Raw genomic sequence first — 16,653 nt, forward strand, 5'->3', positions numbered from 1 at the left:
TTCACTTGTCTTTGGCCAGGGTAGGTCATGCAGCGAGGACCCCAGCCCAAGACCAGCACCGTCCTCCTGCCGAACCGCCCGGCACGGCCAAGCTCGATGGGCGAGAAGACGAGAGAGACCTCGAAGGGCAGCGTTAAACCAGCCGCCTCCGAGCCCATCATAAGTGTCATTATTATTCTATCTCCTGAAGGGACTTGTCTAACGAGGGCTATGTACAGTACAACCTGATTTAACTACCCCAGGCTCCCCCGGTGTCCCCGATGCCCGCCGCCTCCGGCACACAGAGCGATGCGCAACCACCCATCGACAAATCCCGCTGTCCCACCGCTCAGCCAGGAGTGGCAGCGCTTCCCGGCAATGGGAGAGTGAAGAAGGGAAGATCTGGGATCGTCCTGCTCCCCTCATGCTGCGTGAGTTGCCGCTGGCTTTTGTGTTCAAGTGTAGGGACACCGTCCCCTGCCCGCTTTGGCCTTTGCACGTGTTGAAGAAGTTCAAGACATGGATTTAGATCACCGCCGGGGGAGGCAAAGCTGCTCACAAAACCACTCACTGACGCAAAACAGGCACGGGCTGATCCTCCTGTGGCCGAAACCCCCACCTCTTCTGCTCTTCACAAGCTTTCTTAGAGCAATTTTAACTTGGACCCATAAAAATGGCAAGATTTTACTTACGGGAAGAGTTGCACCCCTAAATGACGGCAGTTCTGCTCACCTCCAGTGCTGGAAGCCCTCCCCAGCCCACCCTGACAGCTCCGGACAGCCAGAGGAAGGTTGGCTTTAGGACGGATTTTGCTTTCAACAGCAACAGCAGAGACCAGAGGGTCACATCTCCTCCTTTGCAGGGCCCACGACCTCCCGTGGCAGTGATGTTCAGTGACCGGAGTGCCCCCGGCTTTGCTTTTGGAAGAAGAGGGGGCAAGACCCAAACCCGGGTTCACCGGCTCTGCGGCTGGTAATGACAGCCAGTGACTCTGCCCTTCTGCAGAAATGAATGTGGGAAAGTTCCTTCTTCCTCCATAAATCAAATTAGGTGAAAAATTACTCAAAGGACCTCTCCATCATTCACGGGCACTTCCATAGCAACTGGCGCAGGACCGCTCGGCTGAGCGCTTCCCGTTCACGGCAGGGAGGAGGGACCCGGACAGCAGCAATCCCCGCAGCCGTGCGGATGCTGTTGGAAGTAACAGCAGAAAACATTCTTCGTGCCTTTGCAATACAGGGTACAACTGCTCAGAAATGTGAGTGGTGGGTTGTTGTTTTTTTTTTCCTAACCACCACAATTTAGAAATCATCCTGCTGCTCACAGAAGATTTGGACTTAACTCCCAGTTTGTGCACCGAAAAAGTAGGTCTCAGCATGGAGGCATAGGCTATGTGAGCCTCGAATGTCTACGTTATCAGGCTAAAGGCTAATTAATTTACACTTTACACTCATGCCCTGGCACCTCTGCTCAAACTGCCTGAAGAAGAGGAGCCAGACCAATGCCACATGTGGTGACGGTCCTTGCAACCGGACACCCCAGCCCACGTTTCACCCAGCCTTTTGAGCAAGCGTTATGCACCATCTCCCCCACCTCTGGCCCAGAAAGACATTTCCATTAGCCTGAGACTCCCTGCATCTCTTTTAGGGAGTCTCCTTCCCGTTCTCCACACAGCGATAGCAGGTCTTTAAACGTCCTCTCCCGTTAAGGGCAGGCAGGAGGGAAGATGAAAGTTAGCTGCAGCAAAGCTTTTTGGATCCCACTGCCCAACAGTCCGTAGCTCCTCCTGCTTCCCATACAGCCAGTACTCCTCCTTGAAACTACAGTCTGTGACTAGAAAAAAAATCTTGGCTAAATCAGTAAATCCCATCCTTTCCCACTAGAGCATCTGCTCGGCTAGGTCTCCATCCTGCTGGGAGCCACAAGACGTCCGTATGTCCCAGCGTGACCTGTGGGTGCTCTGCCAGCCGGCCCTGTGATGCTGTCCCCTCAAAGGGCACATAGCCAGCTCGTGGGCACGGTGGCTCCTGGCATCCAGCTCTACCTCTTGGCATGCAGCAAGGCTTCTCAGCGCCATGGCGGCATGTGCCGGACCATGGGCTCCGGAGGGTGGGAATAACACAGGGGGCATTTGCTTTTGACAGTCACTTTTCTGGGAAAAGGAAGGCAACCGCATCTTCATCACATGCAAATGAAGTGTGACCTGTTGCCTGCTGACGAGGTGCCAAGGCTGGCGAGGCATTTCCAGAGTAGCTGGATGGCCAAGACGAGGGTTGTCCTCAGAAGCCAACACAACACCCTGGGCCTGGCACGGCTACAGAGACACGGGTGAGTCTGAAAGGGCTGGAAACGTGGGAGACGCAACTGTGGGTTTTAAAGTTTGGAGAAACAGGACGGGGTAGGGGCAGGGATCCCAAAATTTTTCCACTTCAGATTCCTCCTGTTCTTATTCTCTGTCTTTATTGCTCAGCTACGGGTCCAAATTCAGTGTCGGAAATAAAACGAAGACTTTGAAATACAAAACAGGAGTGGTTGCTGTTCTTTGCCAGGCAACACAAAATGGGGTTTACCCAGTGCTGCCTGCAAGCTGTACTGGTGCAAGGATTTTTCCTCCCCACCCTTCCTGCTCCTGCTTTCCTTCCTCTTGTGTCCCTCTTCCTCCCTTGCCTCTGGCCTAGGTACATGCATCCCAAACCCACAGCTTTACAGTTTAGCTCTTTATTATGACAAGAATTTTTTGGTGTGTTTTGGAAATTGCCCTTGTAGTAGAAGAATTCACAGGGCAGACCAGAGTGACGGCTGCTGCCGTCTGTTCCCTGCTGTGGGCTGGCCTCTGTGTCCCCCCGCCTCCAACTAGAGCTCTTCAGAGATGACAACAGCAGGGACCGGCTTTCCCAACTCACTTCTCAGTAGCATTCTAGGAATGGATGTCTTGTCTTGCGTAAAATCCTCTTGGTGGAGAGGGAACAGTGATGACTAAGTCCTAGGAATCCTTCCTCGCTGAGCAGGCTGGTCTACAGGGACGGCCAAGCCAAGTGGGGTGGCTTCAAGTGGGAAAGTCTGGCTCGAGGGGGCTCTTGCCCCTGAACTTGGAAGGGAACTGCAGCCTGGCAGTGGTCAGGGTGACTTGAGCCGACACGACCGGCAGCAAGCCTTCCGGTAGTACCAGTGAGAGCACAGCTTCACCTTCAGCACCAGCACGCAGTTGGCCGTTGCTTTGTCTTCACAGTCTTCTTCTGGGGAGCAGAAGCATCCACAGAAAGGGTTAAAAAGGAGAAGTGCTTCCCCAGCAGCAAGTTGGACAGAGCAAAGGGCTCCCAAGGGCTCCCCTCCCTCTCAGACGTACCTGGTGCCTCTGTGGGGCAGGGCTGGAGTTGGCACGTCTGCCTGGCTTCTGGTTTGGATGTGGGGTCGCAGCCCTGAGCCAGCGCTTCCCCCTGGTAACACTTCACCTCACGCAGTCGCACACCAGCACCGCACGTCTTGCTGCACTGTTGGGATCGAGAGAGAGGAAAGGAATTGTGAGAGGCATTATTTTACTTTTCTATAGTTGCCAAGTTCTTTCTTCCAGTGAGGCTTCCTGGTCCCTACTTTGGAGACTGCTCGTGGGGAGGTTTGGGTCAAACCCCACACTGATCTCAAACTTATGCTCCCCTTTTGTTGCCAGGGTTGGGGCAGAGCAAGGGAGGACTTTGCTTTCATCTCTTTAATGCAACTCAGATTTGTTTTTGCCTTGAGTGTTGATGCTGTGATAGAAGATGGAGAAAATGTCTGCTGCGAGCTGGTACCAGCTTCCCCTGTCCTCCCATTCCCTAAACGCTCACCCATTAAAATCAAGGGAAAGCAGGGAAAGGCAGAACGTTGACTCCTGGCAGAAGAGGAGCCATGGCTGTATTGCCTGCAGTGCAGTCCAGTGCTGTGCAGTGCATGCTCTTGCTGGAGGCAATAATCCACATGCTCTAAGGTTTTCCCCAGCTCCCGCATGCCAGTCCCGCCACCCGCTGCCTGCTCTGCACATGGAACCTGCTCATGGTTCCATCCAGACCTAACAGATCCCTTGGCAGCAGAGGTTGCTAGAAAGCCTCAGCGCAGGTCATGCTTCACCAACCAGGGTTATGAGGTCTTCTCTCCCCCCTCCCCACCACCTCGAGCCCTACCTGAGACCAGGAGGTGGTGAACCACGTTGAACACGGCCTCCTGAAGCAGGCAGCTTGCTCCTCGGGTTTCTGCGAGGCTTCGCAGTGCTTCTCAGGGTACTCCCTGTAAACACCGTTCTCCAGGCCCGCGCACAAGACGACCCGGGTCTTCATCCCTCGCCCACAGCTGGCATCGCACTGGGAAAGAAAACACAACAGCCAGGTAACAAATGATGCTCGTCAGCTGTAGAGTTTGAAGATGGCATCCTCCTCGGAAGCAAGGCGCTTAAAGCATGCACCAACACCAGTCTAACAGAAGTAGTGCTGCCCAGGTCACAGGAGCAATGGGAAGTGAGGACAGGAGCTGGGAATTAGTGTTCAGCCAGCACTGGGAACGCTGAATTTACCTTGGCTGGCCCTTAGAGCAGCCACCACAAGGGACCTGGAGCAGCCAAGGTAAGATTACAAGAGGCTGTTTCTGTTTTATTTTACACGTATCTACGTTCTCAAAAAAAACATGTAGCGTATCCGAGTGGTAATGTACATCTTGGAGTACTGACAAGCTTTGCATGGGCCCAAGGGGACCAAACTGGTGCAGTGCAGGTGATTTGCATGGACAAGCGCTGCCAAGCCCAAAGCCATGCAGGCTTAGTGGGGAGGACTCTCTCAGGACACAACCAAGAGAAGCAGCAGGATGCAGGATCCAAGTCTAGCTCTGTTCTGCTCCCTGATGCCCATGGAGGCAGTTGCCAGTTTGAGATTTCACTGCTTTGCGCCGTTCTTCACCATGGCAGGGCCAGCACAGCTGGCTTGCGTCCGCCCTTAGTCATCCTGCGAACTCAGAGCTGATCAGCCGAGAGAACACAGCAAAGGGAAAGAAGCTGGCACACGCAAAGGTGAGGAGCTCAGCTGGTCTTTCAGAGTTCAGGCGAGTTTAATAGACTGGACACAGCTGAAAAACCGCACTGCAGCATTGCGTGTGGCCCACACCACAGGCCAGAGCAAGAGAGGGTTACAGAGACTGCCACAGGTCCCCAGTTTGTGCTCGTTACCAATGCTGGAGGGAGACTCAGCTGAATGTAGTCAACAGCTATAAAGGCAGCAAAAGGAGAAGGGAGGTTTAGCTGTGGTTGGAGGGGAAAGGGCTTAACTGCTTCTCTGGTCCTGCAGAAACCTTCTTCCTTAGTGCTTTGTAAATGCTGACTTTGCTCAAGACTTCAAAGCCCAAACCCCGCAACTGACTCAATACGTCCCTTCTGGGTGCTCTGGGATTTGGATCAGCTTGTACTGGGAAGCCTAAAGCCTCTAGGCCTTAAGGAACAGAAAAGGGGTAAGCAGATTAGCAGAGACCAATTGTTTGCTGAATGGGGCACCCAGACCATGTTCACTGGACTCTTAAGTCCTGAGGCAGGCACAGAGTCATGCTCTGGAGGTGACTTCCAGGGCAGGGATCTGGGCTGTGGTTCAGGTTTATCTCTAGCTATTATTTATCAGAGATGAAGCTGGTTTTGTTGTGGCTTTCTCCTTAGCGGTGGTACCAAAATCTTCTCTAGTAAGTGCACATTCTGGGTGAAGAGCTCTACTGCGGTGTCTGCAACCGCCAGCTGGGAGCCAGAGATAGGAGAGAAGGACGAGTTTCCTTAGGACACTGCTGCCCTCCTATGGAGGTCCACGGGAAGGCAGCAAATAGCACAAACTTTGGGGTGGTCTTTAGGGTATGGTGGGGGACAAGCTGGGTATTTATTGCTTCTTCCCTCTCTCTGCAAGGAGCTAGGATGAGGGTACAGCTCTTCGGCTGGAGATCACACCATACAACCTTCTTCCACCAAGGCAGCTAGGCTCCTACCATCTCCTGTGGGATATGGTGTGGGAAGAAGGGCTGAGGACACAGGACTGGGCTTGGCTTTACCTGGTCCCACTCCTGCTCCACCCAGTGTGCAGGGCAGTTCTTGTCTCCACATGGATGGACAGCCAGAGGCTTGGTGGCCGGGTCACACTGCGAGTCAGAGATCACCTTCCCCTCCAGGTTGCGACACGCGATGAAGCGGCTCATGCGTCCCTCACCACATGAACCTGAGCACTTGGAGGAATAAAGGGCATTTAGACACAGCAGGAAGGCAGAGGGGTCACAGTCACTGGGACTGTGGCACTGGATCCCAAGGGTCTTTAGAGGTACATCTGGTCAAGGGCTTCCATTCCCCAGGTGCTGTGAGCTTCCCAGATTATTGAATGGACCTTGCCTCACAGCTAATCAAAATGTACAGCATGGAGAGGCAAAAATACAGATTATTCTAGTTTCTTTAGCTTAGCCTCTGCAAGAAGAAAGCCAAAAGAGAGCAGCAGCATGACTGCTCACCTGCCCCCTCCCACCAGCCCTGCTCCCCCACACTGGGTGCAAGGAGAAGCAGACCCTCCGCACTCACCGGGCCCCAATCTGAAGCGGTCCAGCGGCGGTCGCAGGGGGGGCCTGTGCACATCTTCTCGCTGCTGGGCTTCTGGGACTCATCGCAGAGGGGTGCTTCCACCGAGCAGCGTACCTCCCTCTTCATTGTCCCCTGTGTGCCACACCGGGCCGAACACTGCAATGGCCACACAGAGTCAGCCCCGGGGCTCCGAAGCAGAGAGCAAGGGGGTTGAGTAAAGGCGAGGGAGGCAGCTATGCCTCCCCCCATTTTTGTCACTCTTCTGCACTAGGGAACAGGGGAAGGGCCCCAGCAGGGACAGAAAAAGGTGGGTCCATCTCTATCTCTGCTGCTTATTTACTAGAGCTCCAACACTCCAAGATGCTGAGGGCTGCACTGCTATTCAAAGTTACCAGGCAGCTCCACTGGCCCAGTCCCAAGCAGGCTGTGGGAAGTTAATCAAAGGGATTTTGATTGGATTTTAGCTCCGCTATGTCTCCATGCTGTTTGCCCATCCATCCTTAATTAAATCCTTGGGAAAAGGGAGGCAGCGCCTCTTACTGACAGGACTTTCATTTGGTCACCATCCTGCTTGAGAAATCACCTTAGAAAAAATATTTTGCAATGACCTTTGCTCGCTGGGGGTAAAGGCAGTCCAGCCCTTGCCTCCCCAGGACACAGGCAGCCAGGGGCTTCCTCAGCACCCAACATCTGCCAGCCACCTTCCTCCATGCTCCAGCCCAGCCCTGGCTGCTTATGTCTGGGAGCAAAGCCCCCCAGCCGCCTACCTCGGACCACTCGGAGAGCTCCCACTGGGGCCCACAGGCCTTGTTCTTGCAGGCTTTCCTCTCCATGGGCCTGGCCAGCCCAGCTGACTCACAGAGGTCGTCGTAAACGGAGCTGTCAAAGCCAGGAGCCAGCATCTTCCAGCAGCGCACAGTGCGGTACTGATAGCCCTCACCACAGGTCCTGGAGCACTCGCTCCACCGGCTGGTCTCCCACCTCCACGAGCAGTCCCCAGGAGAGAAAGCACAAAGGAAAACACAGGTAAGGGGGCAAGGGACATGGGGTGGCTGGGGAGTGCCTGCACACCTGGGACTCCCTCACCCAAAGGATGCTGCTATGAATCTGCTCATCACAAATATGCCTGTATTGAGGGGGGGCTGGTCCTGAAAGCCAGCTTTGCCCTTAGCAGGCAATTGGGACAGCAAAGTCCTTCCCTCTTTTTGCTCACAAGGGGATGCAAGGGCTTAGCTGTTTAAGTGTATCTTCCAGACCAGAAATGTCTGTATGCTTTGAGCAGAATGTGATCCTTACAAAGATGTGCTGTTCCCATGGACAGCTGATGTCATTTCCACTCACCTAGGCTGGCACTCTCTCCCTGTGCAAAATTCGTGAGTAGGTTCTGGTCGGGTTAGGGCATCGCAGTACGTTTCATCCACTTCCACTCCATCATACCGGACACACATCGCATAGGAGGTGCTGATACCTGCTGGGCAATCAAGACCCTCTCTGGGTTAGGCTTCATCAGATCCAAAAGCCTCCTCCCACCACAATGACATTACTGGAATGCTCACTGTATCTGAAACTCTAGCTGTCATTTTAAAAAAATACCAGTATTCTCTCCATCAACAGCCAAAAAGGACCTCACGTGATCAGTCACCTGAAGCCAAACCTACCTGAAGTGCATGTGGAGCTGCAGGGAGCATAAGCTGAGACTTTCCACCGATACATGTCAGCCAAGCTGATGTCCTCATGACCCACGGGGCTCACGTCAAACTCATTGCTGTGGAAAGAGGAGGCAGCGTGAGCTAAAAATGACAAATCGCTGCAAACATAAAATACAGTGAATTTCCTCCTCACTGTCTTTGAAGATGAGAAGAAATCCAGTGTTTCTGCCCTCCACCTCCCCAGCCTTGGGCAAGATGGATCACTGATGAACAGAAAGTGTAAAAGCCTTGATCCACCTCCTGAATTCTCAAGTAGCAAGGCTGCGAATACCTGTGGATCAACATCCCTTTGAGAGGAGGCATTATTCATGGTGAGTCTTGTGTATATTATGGTCTTTCAGCCACGTGCATGCCCTCAGCCTCAGTTCATACTGTCACCTTGAGAGGTATGACCTTAGGTTGGAAAGAAGAGCTCAGACAAGGTCTCTCTTCGTATCATATGTAGTGGGGAGGGTTCACATGTGGCTCACCAGAAATGTTTAGAAGTTGGCCCAAACATTTATTGAAGTTACAGAAGCTTATGTGCCCAGAGGAATGGGACAGAAGGGGCACGACGTGGTGGTAAATATGTATGTGACATGCTATGAATTCCTGGCCGCCTTTGCAATCACATCAGTGTTGGCCTCGCAGGTCCTTCAGCACCTATTTAAATGGATCCCTTAGAGGCAGGAGGACCTGAAATACATTCTGGGAGCTCCGTGTCAAGCCAGTTGTGACAATCAGTCTTTGGAGGACCCACATTGGTCAAGCATCTACAGCCTCTGCCATGGATAGACAGTGGTGAATGGTGACATCGAGGACAGCAGCGAGGCTACCAGAGGATTGGCTTGACCCCCCCCTCCCCAGCTAACCATGCTCCAGTTTTGCCCAGGAAACCAAGAGCCACCTTTCAGTGCCAGGGGCTTGCAGAGGCTCTGCCTGGCTGATGTCCGTGGTTGGGCTGGCACCTTGCAGAGGGCTCTCCACAGATGCCATGATGCTGTAGTTGGCTGGTTCCCCCTTACTCCCAGCAAAGTTCTCCAGCAAGTTCTTACGGGCCAGCGCTTTGTGGAGGCCCTGTGGCCACCGGGCAGCTGTCTGGGGCCATAGTCCTGCTGTGGAGTTCCTCGGGGCCAGCCTGGCTGCCAGGTGCTGCAGCTCCCTACAGAAGGCAGTGTTGTGTGGGTCTCGGTGACACAGTTGCCTGAAAAGGCGAAGCCTGGAGGATGCTATGCGGTTCATCTCCGAAAGCTCAGGTCTCCTCATGCTGTAGGGTACAGCTGTGCTGATTGAAATCTGATTGAACCTGAGAGCTAGAAGAAAAATACAGGGATGCTTTAACTGTTTTGGATGGCTTATACTTCAGTACGTGGTATTTAATAAGGCAAAAACCATTCAGTATTTGGCCTCAAAAATCATAAATTGCCACCAGGGTGCACCAACAGGCCTCAGTTGCCCTGACCAACCTTCTCTGCCCATGTCTCAGGAGCTCCATTTAAGTTCAGGCCTGGGCTTTCAGTCCTCGCCTGAGCAATGCTGCAAGCGTACTCTGTCCCTGAATTATTGTTGGGCTTTCCCAGATTGACCTCAGACTTGACTTCACCTTGCTTTCACCTGATGATCACTGGACTGTTGCTAGGACCTGTTGCTGTCACTGCCCTGCTTGCCAAGCTCAGGTGCTGTGGGACTGCCCTGCCTGATCTGTAGTGTGGCCACCCTCTCCCAGCTCCCCTTCCCTTACAGGGTTACTGGTCCCGACTGCTCCCCAACAGTCTCCACCCTACTACTGATCATCGTTCCCTCCTGTCCACCTCGATGGTAAAGCCACCTTAGATTTCAAGACCAGTGTGGGATGTCTGCTTTCAATCAATAAATGGGAGAGAAGGAAAAACAAAGCAACTAACCCAGTTCTGTTTCTCCACCAATTGCTGTTGCTTCTTCCTCCTCTTCCTCTCCTGCTGTGTTTGCATGGTAGACCTGTCTTATCTGGAAGTCATACTTCTCTTCACCTTGTTCCCAGCCCCAGTCTCGAGTCTGACTGGTGGAGTTGGTTTGGAAGAAGTGCGGGTGGCTGAAGCCTAAATCTTCATGCCCTTCTCTTAGAGGAAGCTGTTCGCTGGTGTCATCTGGTGACAGGGAGAGCCATGTGGCATTGAAATCCTGGGCAGCTCTGGAGTTGGCTGGAATGGGATGGTTCTGGCTGGTCTCTGCCAGGTGATGATAGAAAGGTCTGTCTACAGCAGGGGCCGCAGTGCGGAGAGGTGGTGTCCGGGGTACAGTGTAGTCATAAGTTATGTGTGGCATTTTCCCATTAAAATTATAGTACTGGAGGAAACAGGGAAAGAAAACAAAGCCATTTTTATTTTAAGGACATCTATTTCCCACAGACCTCTTTCTAGACACATCCATTTTGTGATGGATGTTAAGAGAAGACAGCATCTGCATAAATTCAAGAGGAATCTCCTCCCCGCAAGACAACATCTGGCTTCTTCAGCCATCTACACACCCAGGTTTGGCTTGGGAACCAGGTTAATATTCCCTTTGTCTGAGGGAGGCTCACAATTTTGGGACAGGCAATACAGAAAAGCCTAAAACTAGCTCCTCACATACCATGGCGTTCAGAGACTGGTTAGTGGGCCCATGAGCTATGATATACTCCAGCCCGCCCGAGTTCAGGCTTGAGGGCCGCCGGTACTTGAAGATTGTGCCAGCTACCCTGAAGTTCTGGGGGTTGTCAATGATGGAGTTGCCGTTGAAGAAGAAATGCCCGGATTCATCTGCGAGTGCTTCAAAGAGAGAGAAAAGGGACAAATGTGATACTCCATGCAGAACACCGGGGCTGCGCTGTCACTGAGGAGACCAAACAGCTCATACCCAAGAAAAGCCCGACAGAAAAAGAACCACAGGCCCTCCAGCATTTATCTTCCGCATCAGACCAGATCAGATCAGTGGTGTTCAATGCCTGCTGCTTGCATTTCCCTCTCCTACAAGAGCACAAACGTCTTCACAACAGGGACTGCCCATAGCAATCTTGGTTTCCAAATGTCCCTCCTGCTGCTGGAGGTGTGGTAGCCTTGGTTTATGAAGAGATGAAGTGTCCCTGTGCTATCCTGGAGGAAATGTTCACCAACAGCTCTCTTGCAGCACAGCTGGGAGTGCACAGAGCCCTCCTCCCACCTCCCAGGCAGCTGAACTGAGATCTCTGAATCCATCCAGTTCCTCTGCTTACCCAGGATGTTTTCTGTTTTCCTGCGCTCAATGATGAGGATGTCTGTGGCACCGGCAGGGATGTTGGTGATGAACACGTAACCTGAGGAACAGAACAGAGGGTGAGGAAGCCCTGAGGATAGAAGAAGAAGGGTTGGGTAGGAAAAAGCAGCTCATGGTACAAGTGCATACGTAGGAGGGCAGTGCTGCCCTTCGTGGACATGACGCTAAGGACATAAACGCATGTTGTTCCAGTCTGTGAGCTCTAATCCCAGCTCCCCTCTGACATCCCACTACAGGTCACCATTACAAGTCTCTAAGGCTCAGTCTGAGCACTGCTGGGTTTGGAGTCAGGAAGGAACAGCAGAAGTGTAACAGCAGCTTTAGGTGTGTGGATGAACGTGCTCTCATGCTGTTTCTGGCAAGAGCATAGAAAAAGCTTACTAGCGATCAGGGCTGATGATGAACAGAGGATGGAAAAGACCATAGGTCCCCTCAGCTCCTGACTCAACAGAATTTGTCTCAGGAGTAGCACAAAAATTGACCTTCAAAGGGAGAGGAAATAAGAAGGCTCTTAAAGTTACTTGGTTTGGCAGCGTGCCTTTCCTGCTAGACATGCAGGTCTTGTCTGTTCTGTAAGATCTTACGAGGACAGGAATGGGAGGCCAAAGCTGTATCGATACGGCTAAAGGGGGTACTGCTCTGGAAAGGGGCCTGAGCGCTTCTCTAGTCTGGTGTCTGTAGAGAGTGAGGCAGACTAGTGAAACAATAACAGTGTGAAATGATGTTCCAAAACATCCTTAAACCACAGTTAATTAATTACTAATGAGCATACCACAGTCTGTTCCTTCTGTGGGTGGAGGAATGGGCCATTAATTTGCAAGGGATGAATCTCAGCCCAGTTTCAGAGGGACTGTCCCTCAGCTGTGACAGCCACAGGACTGGGGAAAGCAGGAGCCCCAGTGCAGGCTGAAACAAACACTGTGACCCTCATCATAGGAGCTTAAGTTTCAAATGAACACGTAGCACAAATAAAATAAGATTCATTGATCTCTTCACATTATCTGAGGTGGGCAAGATGCCAAAATCAATAGGAACAAATAGATCCCCAGCTGCTTCCTCCTGTAAAAAGGTGAAGGGAAATCTTACCAGCCTAATATACAGCACATCAAACCAATCTCTGATGATTAAGTGAAAAGGGCAAAATACAGGCATTTAAACAGGTGGGGCACTCTTCAGCTCTTTCCATCACGCAGCTGGGAAACTCCTACCCGCATTCAAGCCAGTCACCCTTCATGCCAGCTGGTGGTAAGAAGTAGCAGGTGAAGACTCCGGACTGTGGTAGCAGGGAGTACCTATCTGTGAGATTGCCTTTCGGAAGCTGCCCGAGACACGATGGCAAGTGCTGCCGTCCCCTCCACACACCCTGCATCTGTCCATTGTCCGGGGTGAGTACAGGCTCCCATCGCACCCAACTGGCTGCAAAGAATAAAACAAGAGAGGGTTTTCTGGGACCAGCTTATCTCCATAGGTCAGAGTCTTTTCAAGGAAATACTACCATGCTCTTTCGGTGAGGTTCTGGGTGTGGATGTTGCTTGGAGGGGAGTGATGAATGAATGGATCCAGCAGCAGTAGAAATTCACCTGTGTAACCTGTGACCATCTACACTGTGCCCCTGAACCTGGGGCAGGGGCTTGTGTGTCTACATGAATGGAGTAAGACTGGGGTGAGCCGTTTCGGTTCTTTCTGACTCTGCATTTAGGCCAGTTCTCCTCGCTGATGTAGTGATGTACAACATCATCCTCCGGGAGCTGCTGCACTAAAGGCAGGCCTGCCTGTGGTTGTAAGGTACGTCTCTGTAACACTACATTCAACCACCCTTTATCTTTGCCATTGGAGGGAAAAATTAAATGTAATATATATTTTTTTTTTTTTTAATATATTGGATGACTGTGAAAAAAACCTTCCAATTCTAGTCTTCTCTGTGCTGGGAGGAAAGTGCTGTCACTCAGTGGGAATATATGGATGTACCTAATTCCTTTTGTGTGAATCCCTCTGCTCTGCTCTAGCCCACAGGCATTCAAGAGTGAAGGTAATTACTCCACTCCAGACCTCGGTTTCAGTTCCCTGCTGGGACCCCAGCCTTGCGATGACCAGGAAGTCCAGCCATGCACTTACACTCCCAACTTCTGTATTCCTTCCCTCCAGAGCCTCACCTCACACTTCCCATTGATGCAGACCCCTTGATAGGTCCTGTCCTTGCAGGAGGTACCATCCTGCGCTCGGGCCATCAGCTGCCTCTCCCCACTCCGAGTGGTGCACTGGAGGTCACACGGCTTGTTGGAGATACTGGTGTAGTCATCTGAAGGGACAGAGGCAGAAAGTCACCAAGCAGATCAAGGTGCTCAGAGATGGGCAGCGAGGAAGGTGACTTTCCTCTTATCCATACTGATGGTTTGATACCACCTTGGATGTTCTTGCTGCTTGAGATGACACCCCAAGGCTACAGATTTTGTCATGGTAAAGGGTCATGGTATGAGGCTGCATCTGGGGACCGTGCCTAGCAGAAATGCTTCCTGCTGGCAAACCCTCGTCCTTGCCATAACCTCTCCCCTTTGCAGTGCCCTGCCCAGTGCCAGACAGGGGAATCTGTATCAGCAGATCCCAGGCCACACATAAATGCACAAAAGCAAGGAAGACCTGTAAGAGGTACTGACTGTGTGGGGTTGTGGCCAGCCACACCCCATACAGCTGAGCAACTGAACCTAGAGGTGCAGATGTTTTGTCCCCTTGGCAGCTAATGAAAAGAGAAAAAACAGGTGGGTCCAGAAAAAAAGTAATATCTTAGGTAAGCTGAATCTGAGCTTCAAGGGCCATCTGGCAACCCATGCGAAGCAATTTGTCTCGCCTGTGCAGAAAAGGATGGGCATCCTGTTCAGAACAACCCACCACCAACCCTGTGGGAAGCATGCCAGGTGACAGAGGCAGCCAGAATGGTAGAAGGCACAAAGAGCATGAACACCCACTCTGCCAAGATGACTGCTGGTTAGCCAAGACAACTCAGCCTGTGTCCTGTCTGCCCACCAGTGCTTGCTGATGTAGGATACAAAACAGGAGCAATGTGGTGAGAGAGGAGGCCTGGCTGGGTGGAGCGGTTCTGTGAAGAGACAGGGAACGATTTCTCCAAAGCAGGGAGCATAGGGAAGCGCTTCCAGACCAGCCAGGAGCATCCATCCCTTGTTCCCCTGGGACCTTCCCCTTCTACTGTGCCTGAGAAGAACTTGTGGGTGTTTTCTCACCCTGATCCTTTGCACAAAGCTGTGAAAACCCACCTGGATAGAGGGGCATCCAGTGGTAGTAGCGCTTCCCAAAGGCTTTGGCATTGAAACTGGAGCACTGCTGCTGTTTGAAGCTTGCCGTGTTAGCTGGGCAGGGCTACAGAGGGAATAAATGCAATCAAAAGCTCCCTATGTCACAGCCATGGGTGTGACAGCTGCTTGTCCCTGCTGCATCCTGAGGATGAAAATGCCCTGTCCTGTGCCATAATACAGGCAGAAAGGCCAGGCCTCCATGGCCAAGGGCCCCTCTGACAGCTATATCTAACAGTCCTGCAAAAATTATATCTAGTGAAGGGAAAAGCATACTGGAAAAATGTCATCTCTCCCCCCTGTCCCACAACAAATACATTTTTATGTCCTTTTGCCCCATCTCTCGGTCCCAGAGAGCAGAGCCCATCTCCCATATCTTCAAAGGCACACCACCAACCACTCCAGGAGTGGACTGTACCCCTTGTCTGCACTCCTCTGACAGACCAGTTGCACCCTGCATACTGGTGCTCTTGCAGCTCCAAATGTGACCCCCTGAATCCTGCATCCCCCAGTGAAGACAAAGAGTACTGGAAGTGGTTCTCACCTGCTGCTGGCACAGTTGGTAGTGCTTGGCTTGACCAGCACACATAGTGCTGTTTGTTCCCTGGGGCATCTGGAGCCTGCAAAGTCAAGAGAAAATGAGCTGGAGGTCTCTGAAGTACTAAACTATTGAGGATGGCAGAGAAGTCAGGCCTGACTTAATGGGGAGAAGCAAGGCAGGCAGCAATGCTTTCTGGATCTAGACCAGCCAATACCTCCTCTGAAACACATTTTCAGTGCTTTTAGGTGGACTGTGATTTTAGACTACTCATTTTGGGGCAGGGTCAGCAGATGGGGAGCAACTGCAGTATCACCACTACTGCATCCCTTCACCTCTGAGCTCCAAAAGGGTAGATGTGACAAAAGGACAATAGGCCCTGATGGTTCATCACTCCCATGGAAGCACCCAGGATTTGCAGTGACCAGGGGAGCTGATTTCAGGATTCACTGTGCAGCGGGCAAGGGATATGGCACCTCACATGGGGACTGTCCACCTTAAAACTTCAGCAGGTGCAGATGATGGACCAAAACCATGGGAATTTCTCAACATGATGCTTTAGCTCTGGCCAGCAGGAGTTAACCAGGGGATACTGGAGTCCTGGACTGATGCAAAGGTGACAAAATTCTTGACAGCTGGAAAGATGTAGGGAGAATGGCTGACACCACAGATTAAGGCAATGTGGTCTGTGTAAAGAACAGCAGCAGACGGTGTGTTAGCAGTATTGGGAAGTCAGGCTGCACTGTGTAATGAAGAACCCCGCAGGCATATTCAAGCTGGACCGGCTAGAGGTACTGCGGAACAATGCTTTCCAAATTATAGGCAAAGCACACATTTGCACCAAAAGGCTTGAAAACTGCCATTCCTTCCAGCTGAAGCAGAGGCTGCCTGAAAACTCAGGCAGAAATTGTTTCGTGGGCACACTTGGCTCACACTTAAGCTGTTCTCCTTAAAGCTACAGAAACCTTTTGGCTGGGTTTTATGTTGGGCTTTTTTTTTTTCTTTTTTTTAGTTCAGATTTGAACCCTGGAGTAAAATGCCACAGCAAAGCTCTTCCCTCCCCAGCTGTAGAGTCAAGGATAGAGCAGATGCCAAAAGGAGAGAAAAAAAATCTCCCTTCTGGCATCCAGCAAAGGGCAGAAGGGCTGCTCTGGCTGTGTAGGGCTCTCTCCCACCCTTGGAGGCCATATCCAGAAGGTACTGCAGCACATCTGGACCCTCGCTGTGCTGCCAGCCAGCCCACATAACAGAAGTTGTCTGCTGCAGGAAGGAGAGCAGGCGGGAACCCTGGTCTGAGCTTCCTCTGCTCAGGAG

At 51.9% G+C, this 16,653-nt stretch overlaps 1 protein-coding gene across 1 annotated transcript in view; it reads right to left on the reverse strand.

Annotated features, from left to right (window-relative positions):
* Positions 1 to 3,096: 3,096 nt before the first annotated feature.
* The window catches only part of LOC104471120 (ADAMTS-like protein 2), a gene marked incomplete at its 5' end in the record, with an annotated part of 14,478 nt that continues 921 nt past the window's right edge, over positions 3,097 to 16,653 (reverse strand). The window contains 15 exons of the mRNA XM_010086351.1: positions 3,097 to 3,215; positions 3,326 to 3,470; positions 4,137 to 4,313; positions 6,025 to 6,195; positions 6,539 to 6,694; positions 7,306 to 7,519; positions 7,880 to 8,006; positions 8,197 to 8,303; positions 10,226 to 10,551; positions 10,837 to 11,012; positions 11,456 to 11,536; positions 12,789 to 12,912; positions 13,650 to 13,795; positions 14,766 to 14,868; positions 15,346 to 15,421. Coding sequence (XP_010084653.1) covers positions 3,097 to 3,215; positions 3,326 to 3,470; positions 4,137 to 4,313; positions 6,025 to 6,195; positions 6,539 to 6,694; positions 7,306 to 7,519; positions 7,880 to 8,006; positions 8,197 to 8,303; positions 10,226 to 10,551; positions 10,837 to 11,012; positions 11,456 to 11,536; positions 12,789 to 12,912; positions 13,650 to 13,795; positions 14,766 to 14,868; positions 15,346 to 15,421 — 2,248 coding nt within the window. The remainder of the gene's footprint in view (positions 3,216 to 3,325; positions 3,471 to 4,136; positions 4,314 to 6,024; positions 6,196 to 6,538; positions 6,695 to 7,305; positions 7,520 to 7,879; positions 8,007 to 8,196; positions 8,304 to 10,225; positions 10,552 to 10,836; positions 11,013 to 11,455; positions 11,537 to 12,788; positions 12,913 to 13,649; positions 13,796 to 14,765; positions 14,869 to 15,345; positions 15,422 to 16,653) is intronic.

This window comes from Pterocles gutturalis, unplaced genomic scaffold (genome assembly GCF_000699245.1).
Source record: "Pterocles gutturalis isolate BGI_N339 unplaced genomic scaffold, ASM69924v1 scaffold1576, whole genome shotgun sequence".
Classification (NCBI taxonomy): domain Eukaryota; kingdom Metazoa; phylum Chordata; class Aves; order Pterocliformes; family Pteroclidae; genus Pterocles; species Pterocles gutturalis.